The following is an 18,907-nucleotide window of genomic DNA, read 5'->3' on the forward strand; positions in this document are numbered from 1 at the left end:
TACTGATTATCTTCCCTTAATTACCCTTAATTAATTCTTTAGTCATATCAGAACCTAAAAAGAAAATACAATTTTTCATTTGGTCGTTTTTCGTAACATTTATACGCTTTGTTTTCACACAAAGAATTTGACTACTGGTTATCTTCCGGTCTAACATTAATAAAGTAGGTTTTGACTATACAACAGAGCATGTTTCCCCTGCTAGGTACATGATCCTAGCTATTGTTGGGGGTCCATTTTTGTTCTATACCCTAATAATAGATTTGTATAATTTAACGACTTTTTTATAGACTGACCACTGTTTGTTGTTTTCAGTATTTTTTCTCTGAAAATGTTTTCCTATTTTAATTACGTCAAATAAAATAAGTTGTTACTGACTACTTTCAAGGTTTTAAAGCATAAACAAAAGTTGAATCAGGAATTGGACAAATCCATATATTAAACTATTAAACTGTTGTTCCTATGACGTTTAAATATCTAAACTGTAATTTTTCAAGGAGAAGAAAAATGAATGAAAAAAATTAAAACTCGCTTATTTAAGGACAACTTATTCAAAACATATGACAACGATTAAATAATATATATACTATTAAGACGTGGACTATCCCTTTAAAAGAACCAAACATTTCAGTTTTATATTTGAAACATCAAACTAAACATTTATGGTAATTCATATCAAATCAATATTTTAATGAATTAAACATTCAGAGTACGTAAGAATTAGCCAATCACTCTTTAGCAGCTGGTATATGTTTTCCTATTTATATTTGGCGTTTGGTATTCCATTTGGCAAATTCATACAGGTACCCAGCAACGCAGCAAGTAGCTTTAAAGAACAAATTACGATATGGGCCCTCTTTGGACTATCTATTTAATGTTTGTCTCCTTTACCTTGTCTGAGTGTATCATTACTTCGCGTAAATATGTCGCAAAACTGGAACTAAATAATAAGATATCAAATGGCGAACTCTTAGGAGAATATGGATCTACATCGATGAGGGAGTGTGCAGCTCTCTGTCAAGGGGCGTGTAGAATCTACGGATTTAATCCCCAGATGAAGAAATGTCGTACACACAAGATTTTCACGTCTGAGCTGTCTGATGAGGCCGGCTGGATATACTACTCCTTTGACTGTATGTATAACTGTTATTTTTTATTTCCCTTAGATCTAAACATCATTAGTTTCTATCGCTGAACATTATTGGTTTTAAATTATAGTCCTGTCCATTTACTTATTATTTTAATTAATTGGATTTCGATTGAAAACTCATTTACTTTGAAGATATTATATATATTTAATTTATTTACTTCCTGTTGGAAAACCTTTGAGAAAAATGCAAGCAACATGTAGTAACCCTTCTGGAAGCTGAGATGGAAACCATGCGCCATGGACTACTATGCATTCTCTTTCGCCTATAGTGGGTTTTTTTTTTAAGAAATAGATCAAAACATAAGACACATCTACAAAGGAAAATTATTTTAGGTAGTGAAGAACAGTTAAACATAATCCATTTTGTAGTTCACAACATAAGGTAAGTTATTAAACTCAATTTATCTTCCAAGTATAATGAATATCTTCTTACTACCTGTAGTTATAAAAACAATATGATTCCATTATTTGGCTTTCTTCTGCCTTAGTTACTCCTAAGGACTGCAAAAACCTTCGAGATAATGGTCACAGTAATACAGGGGTGTATGAGATTTATCCTTTTGGGATCCGCTCCCGTGCTGTCAAGGTGTACTGCGATATGAAGACATTGGACGGGGGATGGACCGTATGTAGTTTATTTCAATAATTAAATGCTTTCTTTGTTTGTTAGTACGGGAATGAATGTCGCAGCTATTGCAGAAAAAAAAATAACCAGTTTAAGCAAGCAATTGCTGTGACGTTAATTCCCGTGCTAACAAACAAAGCATTTTTATTATTTATATTTACATCTGTATCAATAATCCTTCAAAGTAAATTTATTGTTTTTAAGATGTATATGTCTGTGTATGTTAAACTGATTGAACAAAGATTGGATCAGCCATTGTTCAAAAAATCTACACACTTGGCTAGCTCAGTGTTGTTCATGCACTGATTAATGGCAATGGTCTTGATACGAAATAAATTGAAAAATATTCGGGGATGTAAATATTCTACTCTTAGTGTACATTATAGAATTTGGACTCAGTGCCTGTTTTTTCTTTTTAAAATAAAGGATGATAAAATTGAATATTTTTATTTAATAATCTCAAATTTCTTAATCTCTTACTATCAAAACATATTGATCATACATTTGTTAATTACACTGATCTGTATTGCTATACATGTAAAATTTTATAGGCAATCCAAAAACGTGTCAATGGGTTCCTCAGTTTTGACAGAGGTTGGACGGAATATAAGAATGGTTTTGGTGACCCAGAACAAGATTTCTGGGTTGGTAAGTGTTTATCTCTTTTAATTTCAACCGCTTCAGAACTAACAATGTGTCTTTACTGTGGCAGATAACAAAATGAAAGAGTATAAAAGAAACATCTGATCTTATGATAGAATAATATGTTTTGACGATATCTACTTATATTATAGGATTAAACGTTCTTTTGTTCAGAATTTATCGATGTGTAAACTCTGCCTTTTTACTCACAAACTGAATAAAAGTGCGAAGCACTTTTATGTATAGTTTGTGAGTAAAAAGGGACAGAGTTTACACATCGATAAATTTTGAAAAAAGAACGTTTAATTCTTATAATTCCAATTACAATTTTTTAAAATTATTAAAATTATTTCCCTTTGAGGCCGCCATGCAATCCGTTATTATGTACGGCGTAGGAATACTTTATGCCGCAAAGAAACGTATACAAGGTGAATATCGATAAAATCCAACTGAAATTGTCAAAACAATCTATAAATAAACTTAGAAGGACTCATTGAATGGTGTTTAAGTCAACAAATATCGTAAATACACGTATTCTCCAGAATAATTCGTCCTTGACCATGGCCATGTTGACATTAACAACAACGTCATAACGAAAGATGCAGACCGACGACGTCCTCGATTTGCTCTAGCTTGTTCAAATATTTAGGGAGAATATGGGATCTGTAGGATGTAAACAAATGAATTTGATGCTAAAAAGGCAAGAGTCTGAGGTACGTTTCTTTTCCCTATCACAACGATACCAACTGAGCTGATATGGAACGTCGAGAAAATGACAGCATGATCAGCGATTTTTTTAAAATTCACACTCGTGATCCGACAGTGACATAAACATAATATTTCCGTCTGTCAGTCCTGATTATCTCCTTTTCATTCATTCATTCGATCATTCATTCGTTCATTCATTAATTCATTTTTTATTTCAAGTTTCTTGTAATCATAATTTAGCTAAAACGGACTAGAAGTATAGATCTGTTTTCATTGTTTTTACAACAGTCAAGAAAGTAGTTCTGATTGAAGAATTCATCGATGTGTAAACTTTTTCTTGAATTTGTTTTCGTCCAATCAAAACACAGGGAATCAATAAATAAAATTTAGATTGGAATTATATAGTTTTTAATTGGAAAATAATGAAAAAAGAGGTTAAAATAACTTATTTGCATGGTCTTATTGAAACCACAGTTAGCATCAATGTCTGCGTCAAAGAAAATAATCAGAGACTTTTCATTAAAGTATATTCATATTGAAAATAGAATTATTGTTTTGTAATAAACTTCACAATTGAATTTGAATATGTCTAAATTCAGGAAATGACGTAATACATCAGTTAACAAAAGAAAACAACTCGCTCCTCTATGTTTGTATCACTCTCCAGAATGGCTCAACGCTTTATGAAATGTACGATCGGTTCTCGGTCTCCGATGAAGCAGGAAAATATCAACTCTTTCTTGCTGGACCTGCCTCGGGATCACTAGGTAAGTGTGTTTGACCTAAGTTTGGTTCAAATCAAGTATATAATCATCTTCTTCTTTGCATAAAAGATCAACAGGTTGAAAAATGACAAATATTTTTATCTAATATTCCGTAAACGTCTTTGATTCAACGATTTCACTTTTTCCGGATTTCGCTGAAAATAATTTGACATCGCTAGGAATCTGGAATTTTTAATTAAATTATATAATTTAAACCATAGTAAAATATGTTAACTTATTCATTACTACCATAACTACTGTATTTAGTAACGACCTTTTGATCCGTCAATGTTATTTTTTCTTTTGGCTTCTTTTAGTGAATATCAATAATTCACATTTTAAACTACTACGAAATAGGAAGTGTTACGCATGTAATTAAGGTCTTCCGTCTTCAGCGGAAGACCTTATTGTTATTCTTAGGTTTCTTTTTCACTTTTATTATTAGGGTCTTCCGTCTTCAGCGGAAGACCCTTCTATTATTCTTCGGTTTCTTTTTCACTTTTATTATTATTATTATTATTCTTTTTTCTCCTTACCGATTTTGTGCAGAAGATTTCTCGGAGATGGCTCGATCGATTTGGTTCAAATTTTCGGTGTTGATGTGCTTCTATCTGAAGTTTGTACCGGCGCTTCGATTTTGAAAAATTCACTTCCGGTCGGAAGTTATCGCCCTTTAATCAAAATTTAGATGACCTCCATGTCTGTGATGGAACTCAAAAACGGGTCAAGCTAGAAAGCTGAAATTTTCAGGGATGGTAGAGGACATGTTGCCATATTGCACCTGGGTCAGGATATTTTCCGGAAGTGCCTAGTATTGGAGCTCGGTAGGGGTCAAAATTTAGGACACGAATCATGACCGATTTTTTGAGACATTTCGCATCATATCTTTTAAAGTATAAATATTTTGTTAAAACATACTGAACATCATTTGTGCAGAACATCGAGATCTTTCATATTATACCAAGAAAAAAGTGCTGACTCGTCACATTAAGGGCAAAAAGGGGCCAGAAGTCTTCAATCGATAACTCTTTAACAATCAATATTTTGGTATACTTTACTGAACAAAAAATGTTAAGCTTAACAATCTACAACTATATATTATGATTTTCATGTCGTATGGTACATAATTAGGGGCCACAAGGGGCCAGAATACAAAATTTTTGATGCTTTATATCTGGAAAGGGAGAAATATTTTGATAAGCAATAATGAACAAAAGATGTTTAAAATAATGTTCTGAACAATATGCAACCTTTCATTTTTTGCTAAACGTCCCCATTAAGGAGTTGAAGGGTTGGCCCCTAAATATTTCTTTTGCTAATAGCTCAAAAACGAAAAAGAATTTCTGAATAGTTATTGAACAAAAAATGTTTAAAATTTTAAGATCTTTAAGATGAGATCCCGAAAAAGGGGCTGGGCACTCAAATTAGGGGCCAAGAGGGGCCAAAAGTCTTTTTTCGATAACTCTTTATCACTTAATATTTTGTAATACATTACTGAAGCAAAGATGTTTATCTCAACCATCTACAACTATATATTATGGTTTTTATGTCGTATGTTACATAATTAGGGGCCACAAGGGGCCAGAATGCTAAATCTTTGATGCTTTATATCTCGAAAGGGAGAAATATTTTGATAAGCAATATTGAACAAAAGATGTTCAAAATAATGTTCTGAACAATATGCAACCTTTCATTTTTTGCTAAACGTCCCCATTAAGGAGTTGAAGGGTTGGTCCCTAAATATTTCTTTTGCTTATAGCTCAAAAACGAAAAAGAATTTCTGAAAAGTTATTGAACAAAAAATGTTAAAAATCTTAAGATCTTTAAGATGAGATGCCGAAAAAGGGGCTGGGCACTCAAATTAGGGGCCAAGAGGGGCCAAAAGTCTTTTTTCGATAACTCTTTATCACTTAATATTTCGTTATACATTACTGAAGCAAAGATGTTTATCTCAACCATTTTCAACTATGTATTATGGTTTTTATGTCGTATGTTACATAATTAGGGGACACAAGGGGCCAGAATGCTAAATCTTTGATGCTTTATATCTCGAAAGGGAGAAATATTTTGATAAGCAATATTGAACAAAAGATGTTCAAAATAATGTTCTGAACAATATGCAACCTTTCATTTTTTGCTAAACGTCCCCATTAAGGAGTTGAAGGGTTGGCCCCTAAATATTTCTTTTGCTAATAGCTCAAAAACGAAAAAGAATTTCTGAATAGTTGTTGAACAAAAAATGTTCAAAATCTTAAGAGCTCTAAGATGATATGAATAAAAAGGGCCGATTCCTAAAATTAGGGGCCGTTAGGGGCAAAAGGCCGATTTTTTAAGTCTTTAATGTTCAATGTCGTTTTACAGATTGTGGTAAATCATTATTTTAGAATGAAAATCTCAATCAAAATCTTATCTCATCTCATCAAGAATTGGACGGAAGACCCACTCGTTGCTCGCAACGAGATCGTATCTAGTTATTATTATTATTCTTTTTTTTCTTACCGATTTTGTGCACGCGATTTCTCGGAAATGGCTCGATGGATTTCCATCAAACTTTCAGGACTTATGTAACATTACTTGAACCTTATGCATTTTTTTTCGATTTGATGACGTCACTTCCGGTTTGGAGATATTGTCGATTTTGTGATTTTTGAAGGGTCAGGTTGTCCGCGAACGTTCTCAGAAATGGCTATAGATAGAAACGTGAAATTTTCTGGTATGATAGTCCTAAGTCTATAGATATGGGAAAATGATTTCATTTTTTCGGAAGTGCCGCACGTCGGCGCTGGTTATGGCCCAAAAATTGTCCTTTCGCGAATTTCAAAATTTTTGACACCTTTTCTACGATATCTTTTTACCTGGAAATATTTTGTTAAAAGATATAGAACAAAAGAAGTGTAGAATCCCAAGATCTTTCAAATGATATCTCGAAAAAAGGGCTTTCCCCTAAAATTAAGGGCCTAGAGGGGTCAAGCGTTTTTGCTTTATATCTCAAAAAGCATTGAGAATTTGCAATACATCAAAGAAGCAAAGTTGTTCATAATGTCAAGCTCAATTTACTGAGGGAGAGAAAATACGTCCGGTGTCGTCACTTCCGGCCAAACCGGAAGTAGTCATAAAACACGTTTTTTTGCCGTTCTCGACAAGTTTTTGGGTCACATTTGTCTCTGGGAGCATAAAAAGTATTTTTTCCGTCCGTCGTCGTCACTTCCGGTCAAACCGGAAGTAGCGAAAATGGCTTAGTTTTAAGGTTTTGATGCAAAATTGAAATTATAAAGTCACTGGAGACTATTTATCTCATTGCTTTCTTTTGTTCCGTCACTTCCTGCACTTCCGGTCAAAACCGGACGGAAGACCTACTCGTTGCTTTGCAACGAGCTCGGCTCTAGTTGATCTTTATTGTTTATATTCTCATAAAAGCTTGATGCTCAAAGAAAATTCATTTGATCCAAACATAGTCAAATTAAAACAAATTCAAATCATCATACATTTTAAAGGCACCGTCTCTAACAGATTTCAATTTTTCAATTATTAATTTTGTTCTAATATTTCCAGTGACCTTTATTACCGGTAATTATTTCATATTATATTTCATGTTCCTTAGTTCTCCTGCCAGACAACTGAGCTTGTTTTTTGGCTAAAGCAGGCAAAAACTAACAACATCATTGAAGTGAAAAATGTCATTTATTGAAGTAAATAACGTAAAAGTAGTAGAACATATTTACAATACAAAAAAGGGGGTCAGGATAGGGGACCTAAATATAAAATATTACATATCACAATATTGCACAATCTGACCCCCAGCACCATAATGTCATTGTAAATGATATACAATAGAAAAAAGGGGGATCAACCGGTAGACTTATTAAGAAATCAAAACCTGGAAAAACATTGTCATGTATAGTATACATATTTTATTTATCTACAGTTGACCCCCTATTAAAGATAAAAAATTCTAAACACACATGAAAATAAATGTGCTACATTGCTGCCTTCTATCAAAAAAGACGCCTGGGATTAGAAATGGTGCTTAATGAATTGCTCTTTGTACTGCAGTATGCTTTTTTTCACATTATCTTTCTTTACAGAAAACAGCATGAAACGTCGTCTATCTTAGACACACTTGAGTATTCAGAAGAGAAATGTGATATAAATCAATTAACATGGTGGTATATTTTCCTATGATTCTACAGGTGACTGTATGTTAGACACTGGTGTATCTACCACAGATCTATCTGGGATGTCCTTTTCCACCCCGGACAGGGATAACGACAGGTATAGTGGTGGTAACTGTGCTTCTATGTACCATGGAGGTTGGTGGTTTAATGCCTGTTACTGGGCCTTTCTAAATGGTCCCTGGTCCTCATCAAAGTGGAATTTTTTAGAAGGTGCTGGGACCTCTGTCAGAGAGACCACAATGTTAATTAAAGATCACTAGGTAAAAATATCATTAAATCTAAATAACCAGTTTTTTTTTTAATTTTGGTATATTGTATTCCCATGAACATTTACAACGGTAAGAGAGAAATATTTTGAGAAACTTGAATTTATCTTTTATTTTTTTACAGATGAAAGACCACCAATCAATCAGGTGATTTGTGAAAAAGGACACAATTTTTTGATAAATCTAGATAATGTTGATCGTTTTGAATAATGTTAGACATCAATGACTTGTAAATAAATATGTTTGTAGCATAAGTGCGGGCAGAGTTGAACTATTCTTTAAAGCATAAATTATTGTATTTTTTTTACTGAATGTATCTAGTAAACGATGCAAATGTGTTGAAATAAATTTGAATTTAGAAACACGTCGTTCTCATTTACAAACGCTGCCACATGAAGGAGTGTGGACGGATAATTAGGATGAAGATTGCTTTATTGTGAAACGTATGGCTTTACCTTACAAAACACCATAATACAGACCGGTGTCAAAAGGTTATCGTATGCGTCTATTTCGGCGTCATAAAGGTTCAATACCATGCAAGTAACATCAGCGAAAATCAAAATTCAAACTTCAATTCATTGTAACTTACTTGTACCTGAGATATAACACAAATATGTATTAAAAAAATCAAATTTGCCAAACAAGACAAGGAGTTGAAAATAAAAAAAAAGCATTCAATTTTTTGAAGATGCAGTATCATAGGTGATCGCGTGTCTTTCAATTTTTGCACATACCGTTGCAATTATGAGACTACGTTTTAAAATAAGGATTTAATGCTTGAGTGTGTGTTAAGTCAAGTAATTCTCTGATATGCGGTAAATAGACACTGAAACATATTTTACAACAAAAATATATAGACTGCATTTTTGTACTTGTAGCACAACTAAGAGTAAAAAATTTTTTAAAAGGCTGATGAAAAAAAAACAAGATGTAATTGTAAAACAATGATGCTCTCTTATAAATGCATATTTGCATAGGTTGTCATTTGTTGCAAGTCAAACTCTAAGGTCAAGAGAGATAGAACATCGTCATTGGTACTCAATGAAAGGTCTTGTCACAAAAAAAAATAACCATTGTTACAACGCACTTTGAAAAATTGCGCACTTTGAAAAAAATTTCAAAGTGCGTTATATTTAGAACCAAACCAACGCACTTTGAAAAAATAAAATTTCTTTTCAAAGTGCGTTAATATCGACCATATTAACGCACTTTGAAAAAATGTGTATGGATTAGTCAATATTCTTGCAAATCTTAATTAAATAAATAATTGAACCTGTTTGATAACTCTTCTGTGATGAGCAATTTTGATTTTTCCATACTTTGAAAATTCGTTCTCGCTTAAATGCTTTACTTTACTTAATTTTTTTCCAGTTTGCATGCATTCTATGTAAACTTAAATTTAAATTTATTGAAATTTGTCAACGTCATATGAATTATGTAAATACATATATTTGGGTGTAGCATAGGCAACAGTACCGGGAAGGGGGGGGGGAGGGTCACATGTAGGCACATAAATGTTTTGCAAAGATATGCATAATATATGTATGCATTAAAAATTGGGGCTTACCTGGGGGGTCAACTTTCAATTCGCTACCGACGGCTATGTACTATGTTTTAGAAAATAGAATTGGGATGAGAGACCTTCTACTCGTTTTCTCCTTGTTCTCAATGAGGTTAAATGAGTAAATGTAAATTAAAAAGGTTTTCGAAAAATATAATTATTACAAATTGATTCTCTCTTTTTCTAAAAACTAAATCTAATTTTTTTTTGTTTCATACATTTTTTTCAAAGTGCGTTAAATGCCTCTATGGTAAAAATGTTTATGTAAACACTTAACGCACTTTGAAAAATTTTTCGAACTGCGTTGATTTTGTCCCAATCTTAACGCACTTTGGATTTTTTTTAAAGTGCGTATTTTTTTCAAAGTGCACTGCCACAAACCATTAAATTATAATAACCATCAAAGAAACAAAATGTTTAGCAATGATGGCCAAAATTAATTTTTTTTAAAAAGAAAGTCAAAACTTATCAAGGTCAATGAGCCAAAATTAAAAGTACAAGAAGTAATTCAAAAAGAAATGCACTTGTGAAATTTGAATATTTCAGAATCAGTCATTTAAAAGTTCTGAACAAAGTTTTTGAAAGAAGGTCAAAGTCTAAGGTCAAGGTCAAAGAGTTAAAAATGTTGTTATTAAAGAAAAGATCTTGTACATATATGAACTAAACCGTGAAAATACATTTGAAATTTTGAAACCCTACGACAAACCACTCAGAATTTATTACTTAGTTTAATGATTTTTCAAACGTAGGTCAAATTCATAAGGTCAACAATATAGACAATTTGACCTTGACCTTATGAATTTGACCTACGTTTGAAAAATCGTTAAATTAAGTAATACATTCTGAGTGGTTTGTTGTAGGATTTCAAAATTTCACGGTTTTGTTCATGTATGTACAAGAGCTTTTCCTTAATAACAACTTTTTTAACTCTTTGACCTTGACCTTAGATTTTGACTTTTGAAGTTTATAGTCCTTCAAGACAGCAAATATTGTCAGAGGCGCGGCCGAAATAGTTGCTGTCGAGAGGGGGGGGGGTTATAAGCGTCCTATTGTCCGAATAGTCAGTAAAGAGGTGTTTCATTATACCGAAGACAACTCTATTTGTGTAAGGTCACAATCCACGTAAAACAAGAGGAGTTCTGAGATGAAAAGGGAAACGGAATGGCCCGGTTAACTTTTTCACCATGGGCAAATAGCACTTAAACAATTCCAATTGTTGAGGCTCAAAAATTCAAAAAGGTATAATAAAATGTTCTGAAGTCCATTCATATACTGTGAAATCACTTATTTTTGTACAGGTTTAATTTTATTTGTTTTTGAGATATGGAGAGACCCACAAACATATGTCTACCACGAAATGTACATTTTTTAAGCAATACCACTCAACACTTCTCAAACATCGAAAATTTGACTCCACGATAATATTTTTACTGATATGTTTGATACCCTTCAAAAACTTATAAATAGTTAAAATTGAATTTATTTTCTACAGCTAACAAATATGCAAAAGGGACGTATTCAATATGTGACCTAGGTAAAAAGAAAATAAGTTTTGATAATCATAAGCAGACATAGGCATAACTAAAATTTAATTTGAAGAACAAACGAAAATAAGTATTGTTGGGTTGTTTCAAACCATATCCATTGTCTTTCAAATGAATAAAATAAGTGTAAAATTACAAAATGTATACAATGCAATAATATCTGTTTCCAAGATTTCGGACGAAGTCTGTTATCTAAAGACAACGTCACATAAAGTTGCGTTTACACGGAGCGTAGGTGATATTGTGTGACATACAGAGCATCAATCTGAGAAGGAGGTGAGGCAAAGAGAAAATTTCAAAAATCAAGAGTTTTTAAAACAAAACCTAAGTGCGTTCTGTTGTAGCAAAGGTTCTTACTAGATCCCTGAAAGCAATCAGAGAATTACTTTCTTGTAACTTAATTAAGGATAACGTTTACTCAGGTTTCAGAAAACAGAAAGGGAATATTATGAAATATAATAATGTTAAATCAATATTTGTTCTAAATGGATAAAATTATCAAGTTTTAACTTAAGGTATATCACTCGTGAAATTTGTTAAATCAAGGATCATTTAAGAAGAATATTTGGATAGTGTGACAAAAAATCGCAGAGAAAATAGGGGGTCAGTGTGCATCTTACTGATCTAAAGTACAATGAAGTTGACCCTTTTGCACCTGTATCAGATGTAACCATGGCAATTAATTTTATTTTACATAAAATAGTTTGAATAATATTTATCAATGAACAAATCTTGCAAATTAATCGCGTATATTATTGTGTGACATTTTTGCACTAAAAAGTAACATATTTGGGGGTATTAAAAACTAAATAAGTAATAAAACATTTTATTGAATCAAACTTTTTACGGCTTAAGTACTGATAAGACGAAAGTATCAATTTTTTTAAATAACGAGAAAAAAAAGTTCGTGTCATTGATGTTAATTTTGAAGTATTGTTCAAAATATGTGATTTTCAGGCGAAAAATGGTATGAACGTATCTAGACCTATTTGATATATCTTTATTTTTTGGCAAAGTTTGTTGAAGGAAGGCGTAAAACTTGTTCTAAAAATATAAGTTAAGACCAATATTAAATATTCCTAGCAATATCATAGCGGAAAATGTTCTCCGGGTAAAAGCAAGTGAGACTAAAGTTCCAAGATATAAAATATAATTTTTTTGAGCAGTTTTTTTTTTTAAATGTTTAAACATTAACATTGTCGAATTCAAATATGTTATAAAACTTGAATTTAAATAGATAGTTTTGAAGCAAGAGGATCTGCGTGAATTTTTTTTTTTAAAGCTGATTAGTTACATACCTTAAAATCAATATGAAAAATTAATATCTTATTATTTGAAGAAAATATACGGGAACAAAAGTCAACGTATAGAATGCAGAGGAAATTTGGTCTTTTATTAAATTTTTCAATTTCATTTTCAATTTTTTTAATGAAAATTTTCAAAAACATCGATCCATTTTTTTTTACTTTATAGCAGGAAGACAAATGATAAAACCGTAATGAAAGTATTTCACATAAATTAGGACGCACAAGACGCACAAGAAAGATATTTTAAAAGAAGAAAAAAGAAATTGTTTGCAAAGCAATCTAGCTTAGTGTCCATCAGCGTGATTCCTGTAAAATATAATGAAAATAGTGTCATTAATGCAGTGTGTATATTATTACTTTTTTGCCTCGATGTAGATCTGCTTCAATTTGAAGAAGAAGAGTCTTTGATTACCAAAATCTATTGAGGAGTTTGATTGTAGCATTCTAGAAGACTTCATTCAGTTTGGAACATGTGAGAATTGTGAAGTTTTGGATCATGGTTGTAGTGTTGGCAGGTATGACAAAAAGTCATCGGATTCCTTGAGATTCTTTGCACGGAAACCATCATCTTCTTCTCCTACATGTACTATATGTTCTGCCAAAGTAGATAATTTCAAATAAAAGTTGATTTTAAGTACAATTCGACAGTTTCTTTTGATTTGCTGAACTTCATTTTGTTATAGATATGACATTTTCTATTTGTAAGCAAAAACAGGGTAATAGCCTTGTTTACATTTTATATCTTGTTTGTTAATCAACAAATGATGTTCAATTTTTTGCTTATCAATAGATTATGCCTTGGGTAGGAATTGTAAACATAAAATCGGTTTTAAAAAAAACAGTTGAAACTGTGTCCATGCCCCTTTAAGGTTTGAAGAGGACGTAATTTCTCCAGCAAAGCTTTGTAACTTAAAGGATAGATATTTATTTTTAGAGCAAATTTTTCATTAAGACTGAGATTAGATTTCGATCATAAATGTAAAGTATTATTCATGCGGTCCAAGCTTAATGCACTGCAAGCGCTAAGCAAATTAATTACATCACTTTAAATGAATCAATTTATTATTTGAACATAATTAACATAAATTCAGATATCGATGGTTCTTTGACTTCAAACTTGATGGGAGCTGAATCTGATTTTTTTTAAAAACGGTACGTGTAATATTACTTCCATTTTGATTCTTCTAAGTCAATATTAGTGTCAGAATTTCAAGCAATTGCAAATTGTTTATCCTGTTTATGTTTGACTCTATTTGCTCAGGTTAATTCTGTTCATATCCTTATACGGCTTAATGAAATACATACAAAGACCCAAACACACGAATCTAAGTCCCTAGTTTGTCAACAATTTTCTGCTAGAATAGAAACGCCAATAGAGCCTACTATGGTGTGATAATGTATTGTGTCAAAATGATTTTTGGTGATATTCTCAAATTTCTATTGTTTTAAATTTCAAGAGCGTATGTTTATTACTTTTTCTTTACAAATATTTTTATTATCCCTTTCTTTAAGAGCTACAGATTATCATAACGTCAAAAACACACTGCAACGACGTCAACCTACCTATCAATTGCAAAATCGGTAAAAAATCAGAAATATTAAATGTTATTACATTTTTATACCTATAATTTCTAAATTTTGTTTAATTTTAATAACTAAGCGAAAAAAGTTGCATTAAAACAGTAACTACGCTTCATTTTACTATGATGCGCGAAATATTGCGCAATGAAATCTATAGTCCGCCCCCTTAAGTTTGCATAATTAGTACTAACCTAGTTCTAACCAAATTTTGCTTGCTTGAATTAAACATATGGAGATAACGAACCGTATATTCAAGATCAATAAAACAATTCAAAAATAGGAGAAGAGAAAAACACGGATCTCGAAAACATCAGCGGTGGGATCAGGTGCCATGGTGGAGTGAGCATTCCGAGCAGTTCGGTCTAACCCATCGTCTGCTCTTTCTCATGATCGGGAAATGACGGATAAATCTGTTGTCATTTAGTGTATAATTAATGGACTAACAATTGATATGAAAAACGTCAGCATTTCACTCAAAAAGAAACTGTATTTGCTGACAAGGTCATTGTATTGATCTTATGAAATGATGACTGTAAACGAGACTGCTGATGTTCTTGTTTCATCAATTTGGTTTTTAGAAATTAAACTCTTTAAAAAAATCATGCGTAGAACATGCTCTTTCTTATGAATCAACAGAGATAACTAAATACCGTATGCGTTTTCTATATTGTTTTCCGTTTATCGTGTTTTGTGTTTATCGTGTAGATCGTTTATCAGGTTCTATCGTGTATCGTGTATTGAGTTTATCGTGTATATTCGAAAACCCTCGCTTCTTATCTTTACTTTAGGAAGAAACTATCGAGGAATTCAAAGTTTCTATTTCGTTTTGTTAACTAAAATATGATAATTTTGACCAAGAAAGAAAAAAAAGATAGTTTTATCTCTTAGTTTTCCATCATTAACAGAAATATTAAAGCGTAGAAGGAAAAGAATAAATGAATAGCGTAACTAATTAATTAATTCATTATAAATAAATAAAATAAATCAATAAATAATTATATCATGGCCAAGCAGAGAGTGGTTATCAAAATCTAAATTATATGTTTCGGAAATGAAATAATCGATCCCCTGTTATTTTTTTTTTAATTCATCAAATTATATGATTTCTTTGGTTCAAAATTAAATATAAATATGGTTTTCTTGAATAAGTTAAAGCTACTAGAGGAAATTTTTTGGTAAGACAGGGTGGATGCGTACCACACCAAAAAAAAATTATAAGCAGTTGATTAATATGTATGTTTTTTTAATGCAATATTTATTGTTTCCCGATTTTTCGTCTGATAATATAAGGAATCTGTTCTGCATGTATGCATAATTATTTAAAGTCTTGATATTGCAAAATATCATAGAGCATAAGACATTGATCCATGTGACTTTAACACCGATTTTGTCCGTATACCCCCCAAATTTTTATATTATTTTATATTTTTGATCATTATTTAAATAGCTAAATTCCTTGATATATCTTAATTTAAAAAATCAAAATTATAAAATATAATGCATGGAAATGCTCTTCCCAATTTACAACACCATAGCATTTACTAGAAATAGAAGTTTTTCATAAATTTTATCTGGCATTTGATAATCCAAAAATATACAGGAAAAACATGACTTTCAACAGCTTACCTTTTAGATGTGGAAATAAAATGAAAATAACTGAGTGTCAAATCGAAAGCTTTCTTTACCAGAAAACTGGCACGTATATTTTCTTCTCTAATCAGCACACCAGCTTCCTGTGCGGTCACTCCCTTCTCCCCTAAACGAAACCTCGGCCCGTATGTATTCACCATCAACAAACAGTGTACATGTACTTCTCTCTCACCTGGTGTCAAATAGTAACATTGAAGACTACCAAATACGAATGAAACGCATCTTCTTATTTTCGGGATTTTGTTCACAACTTGTGTGAACATAAGGGGACGACCATTTAATTCTGAGGGGGGGGGGGCTGGCAGATTTTGGAAATAAATAATCTGTCCCTGAAAATATTGAAAATAAATAATCTTTCCTCCACTACAGAGAAAATAAATAATCTGGCCTTGACTTATGATATTCAAATATTGTGAAAAATACCTTTTTTATTTCCGTGTAATTTAATCTCAAAAGTCTTCCAATTCAAAACATTTTTTGGCTCGCTTCGCTCGCCATTTTAGAACCAAATAGTATTTAAAATCAGATTACCAGACTGGATACTTAAGTCGCTTTGTCAACATGACAATGTGCACTTCGTAGGTGTGATGAATAACAGTACACTTTTAATAAATACAAGTCAATTCTTATACACCACAAAAGATAAATTTTCTTGTCAAAGAATTACACTTCCCCAATAAATTAATACAAAATATACACTGGTGGATTCAAGTGGGACGTACATGTGTACAACACTCCCCTAAAATTTCAAAGTATGATACGAATAATAATAATAATGCCATACTTAGGGACAATACCAATATTTTTGTGCCTAGTTTTACTCTTAAAATACACAAAAACCCAAGAGCTTCAGGGGGCTTTGCCCCCTGGGCCCTTTTCATTCAAAGTATGATATGACTAGTATTAATAATGTCATACTTTGGTACATATCTAACCAATTCCTACACAAGGAATGGTTTATCGATTTGTTAGTGTTATTGTCTGGTTTTACTCTTTTACATACAGAAAAACCCAAGAGCTTCATTCAAAGTATGGTATGACCAGTATTAATTATGTCATACTCTGGTTCATAATAACCAATACCACCATGATAGTGCCTGGTTTTACTCATAAATACAACCCAAGAGCTTCGGAGGGGGGATGTTACTCCCTTGGCCTCCACCATGGCTTCGCCCAGGACCTGGGGGCCTTACGGCGGCCCCAGACCTCTCGCCTAAACGAAGTTATACACGCCCCTCCCCAAATCCTGTATGTGCCTATGGTATATACTTTAGTAACTGATTAGTCTTTTAGAATCAATTGATCACGGTATGGGAAGACAAAGAAGAAAATAAATAATCTGTCCTTGATAATCTTGAAAATAAATAATCTGTCCTCGACAGGCATGAAAATAAATAATCCGTCTCAAAAAAATTTGCCAGCCCCCCCCCCCCCCCCCTCAGGATCAAATGGTCGTCCCCTAACTCATTAAAGATTTTATTCTAAATAAATTATATAATTGTACAATTTACGGATTTCAAAAAAATTACTTGCTCGCTGGAATTTTAGGTAAAATTTCATATAAAATTATATAAGTCAATTAAATTAAACAAAGTCCCAAAACTCAATCTGCTGATTTATTTCATTTGTACAACGTTGTGCAGAGTTTATTATATCTCTCAGTTGATTCGATATGCTAGAGCATATTCTACGTATGAACAACTTTTAAAACGAGGTCAGTTATTGAAAAACAAGTTGATGGAGCAAATATATTAGCAAGCCCGGTTTAAATTATCATTTCGAAAGTTTTATGGTTGATACAAGGACCTTGTCAGCAAATACAATATATCATAAATAAAACATATGGAGATAACGAAAAGTATTCAAAATTATAAGTCCATAAAACAATACAAAATAGGAGCAGAGCAAACACGGACTTCCAAAACATCAGAAGTGGGACCAGGTGCCATAGAGGAGTAATAGCACCACCTGTCGACCGGTCACACCCGCCGTATGCTCCTTGTCATGATCGGGAAATAACAGAAAAATAGATCGTCAATTAAGTGTATATATAATGGACTAACAAGTAGTATGAAAAACGACTGTCAGCATTTGACTCAATGATAAATTGTATTTGCTGACAAGGTCATTGTATCGACAACAGAACTTACGAAATGATGACTTTAAACGAGACAGCTGAAATTCTTATTTCATCAACTTGTTTGTCAATAATTTATGTACGTCGTTTTGTAAATTGTTTATACGTAGAGCATGCTCTAGCATATCAAATCAAATTAGAGATATAAACTCCGTATGCAGGTGACAACGGTATATTGCTGCACATCTAAGGGAAGTTGAAGATAGAAAAGTAAAAGTCATCATGTTTATCAAAGAGCTTGGTTGTTAGATAACTATTAACGTTTTTTTCAAATAAAATATCCAAATATGAAACAGATGTTTCAAACTCTGTGGTATCTTTTATCTCAATGTTCACAGAGATATATTGTATGGACATAAGTATGGTAATTACCATTGTTAATTAACAATACGTCATCGATACATCTAAATGTCGAGTTGAAGGCCACAACAAGTGTTTTCTTCTTTTCATGCATAAGATGGGTGGATCCAATTTGCAATTGGATTGTGGCTGTGTTTTATGTTATTTTACCCACCTTTTTTGATAATAGGCAGCAATGTAACACATTTATTTTCATGTATGTTTAGAACTTTTTATGTTTAATAGGGGGTCAACTGAAGATATATAATATGTATACTATACATTACAATGTTTTTCCAGGTTTTTATTTCTTAATTAGTCTGCTGGTTGATCCCCCTTTTTTCTATTGTATATCATTTACAATGACATTATGGTGCTGGGGGTCAGATTGTGCAATATTGTGATAAAGATATGCAATATTTTTTCTTGTATTGTAAATATGTTTTACTACTTTTACG

At 32.1% G+C, this 18,907-nt stretch overlaps 1 protein-coding gene across 1 annotated transcript; it reads left to right on the plus strand.

The window, feature by feature from the left end:
• Positions 1 to 3,813: 3,813 nt before the first annotated feature.
• Positions 3,814 to 8,324, plus strand: LOC134238169 (fibroleukin-like). The gene is made up of 2 exons (XM_062720285.1): positions 3,814 to 3,892; positions 8,080 to 8,324. The coding sequence occupies exons 1-2, from the start codon at positions 3,814 to 3,816 to the stop codon at positions 8,322 to 8,324; spliced, it is 324 nt and encodes a 107-aa protein (XP_062576269.1).
• Positions 8,325 to 18,907: the final 10,583 nt, after the last annotated feature.

The sequence above is a fragment of the Saccostrea cucullata genome, unplaced genomic scaffold (genome assembly GCF_032062105.1).
Source record: "Saccostrea cucullata isolate Sc308-1 unplaced genomic scaffold, CSIRO_AGI_Scuc_v1 ctg591, whole genome shotgun sequence".
Lineage (NCBI taxonomy): Eukaryota > Metazoa > Mollusca > Bivalvia > Ostreida > Ostreidae > Saccostrea > Saccostrea cuccullata.

Bases quoted from the DNA above. Each gene is read 5' to 3' on its own strand.
- LOC134238169 (XM_062720285.1), top strand. From the start codon at position 3,814: ATGTACGATCGGTTCTCGGTCTCCGATGAAGCAGGAAAATATCAACTC. The intron at 3,893-8,079 runs GTAAGTGTGTTT...ATGATTCTACAG, and splicing joins ACCTGCCTCGGGATCACTAG to GTGACTGTATGTTAGACACT.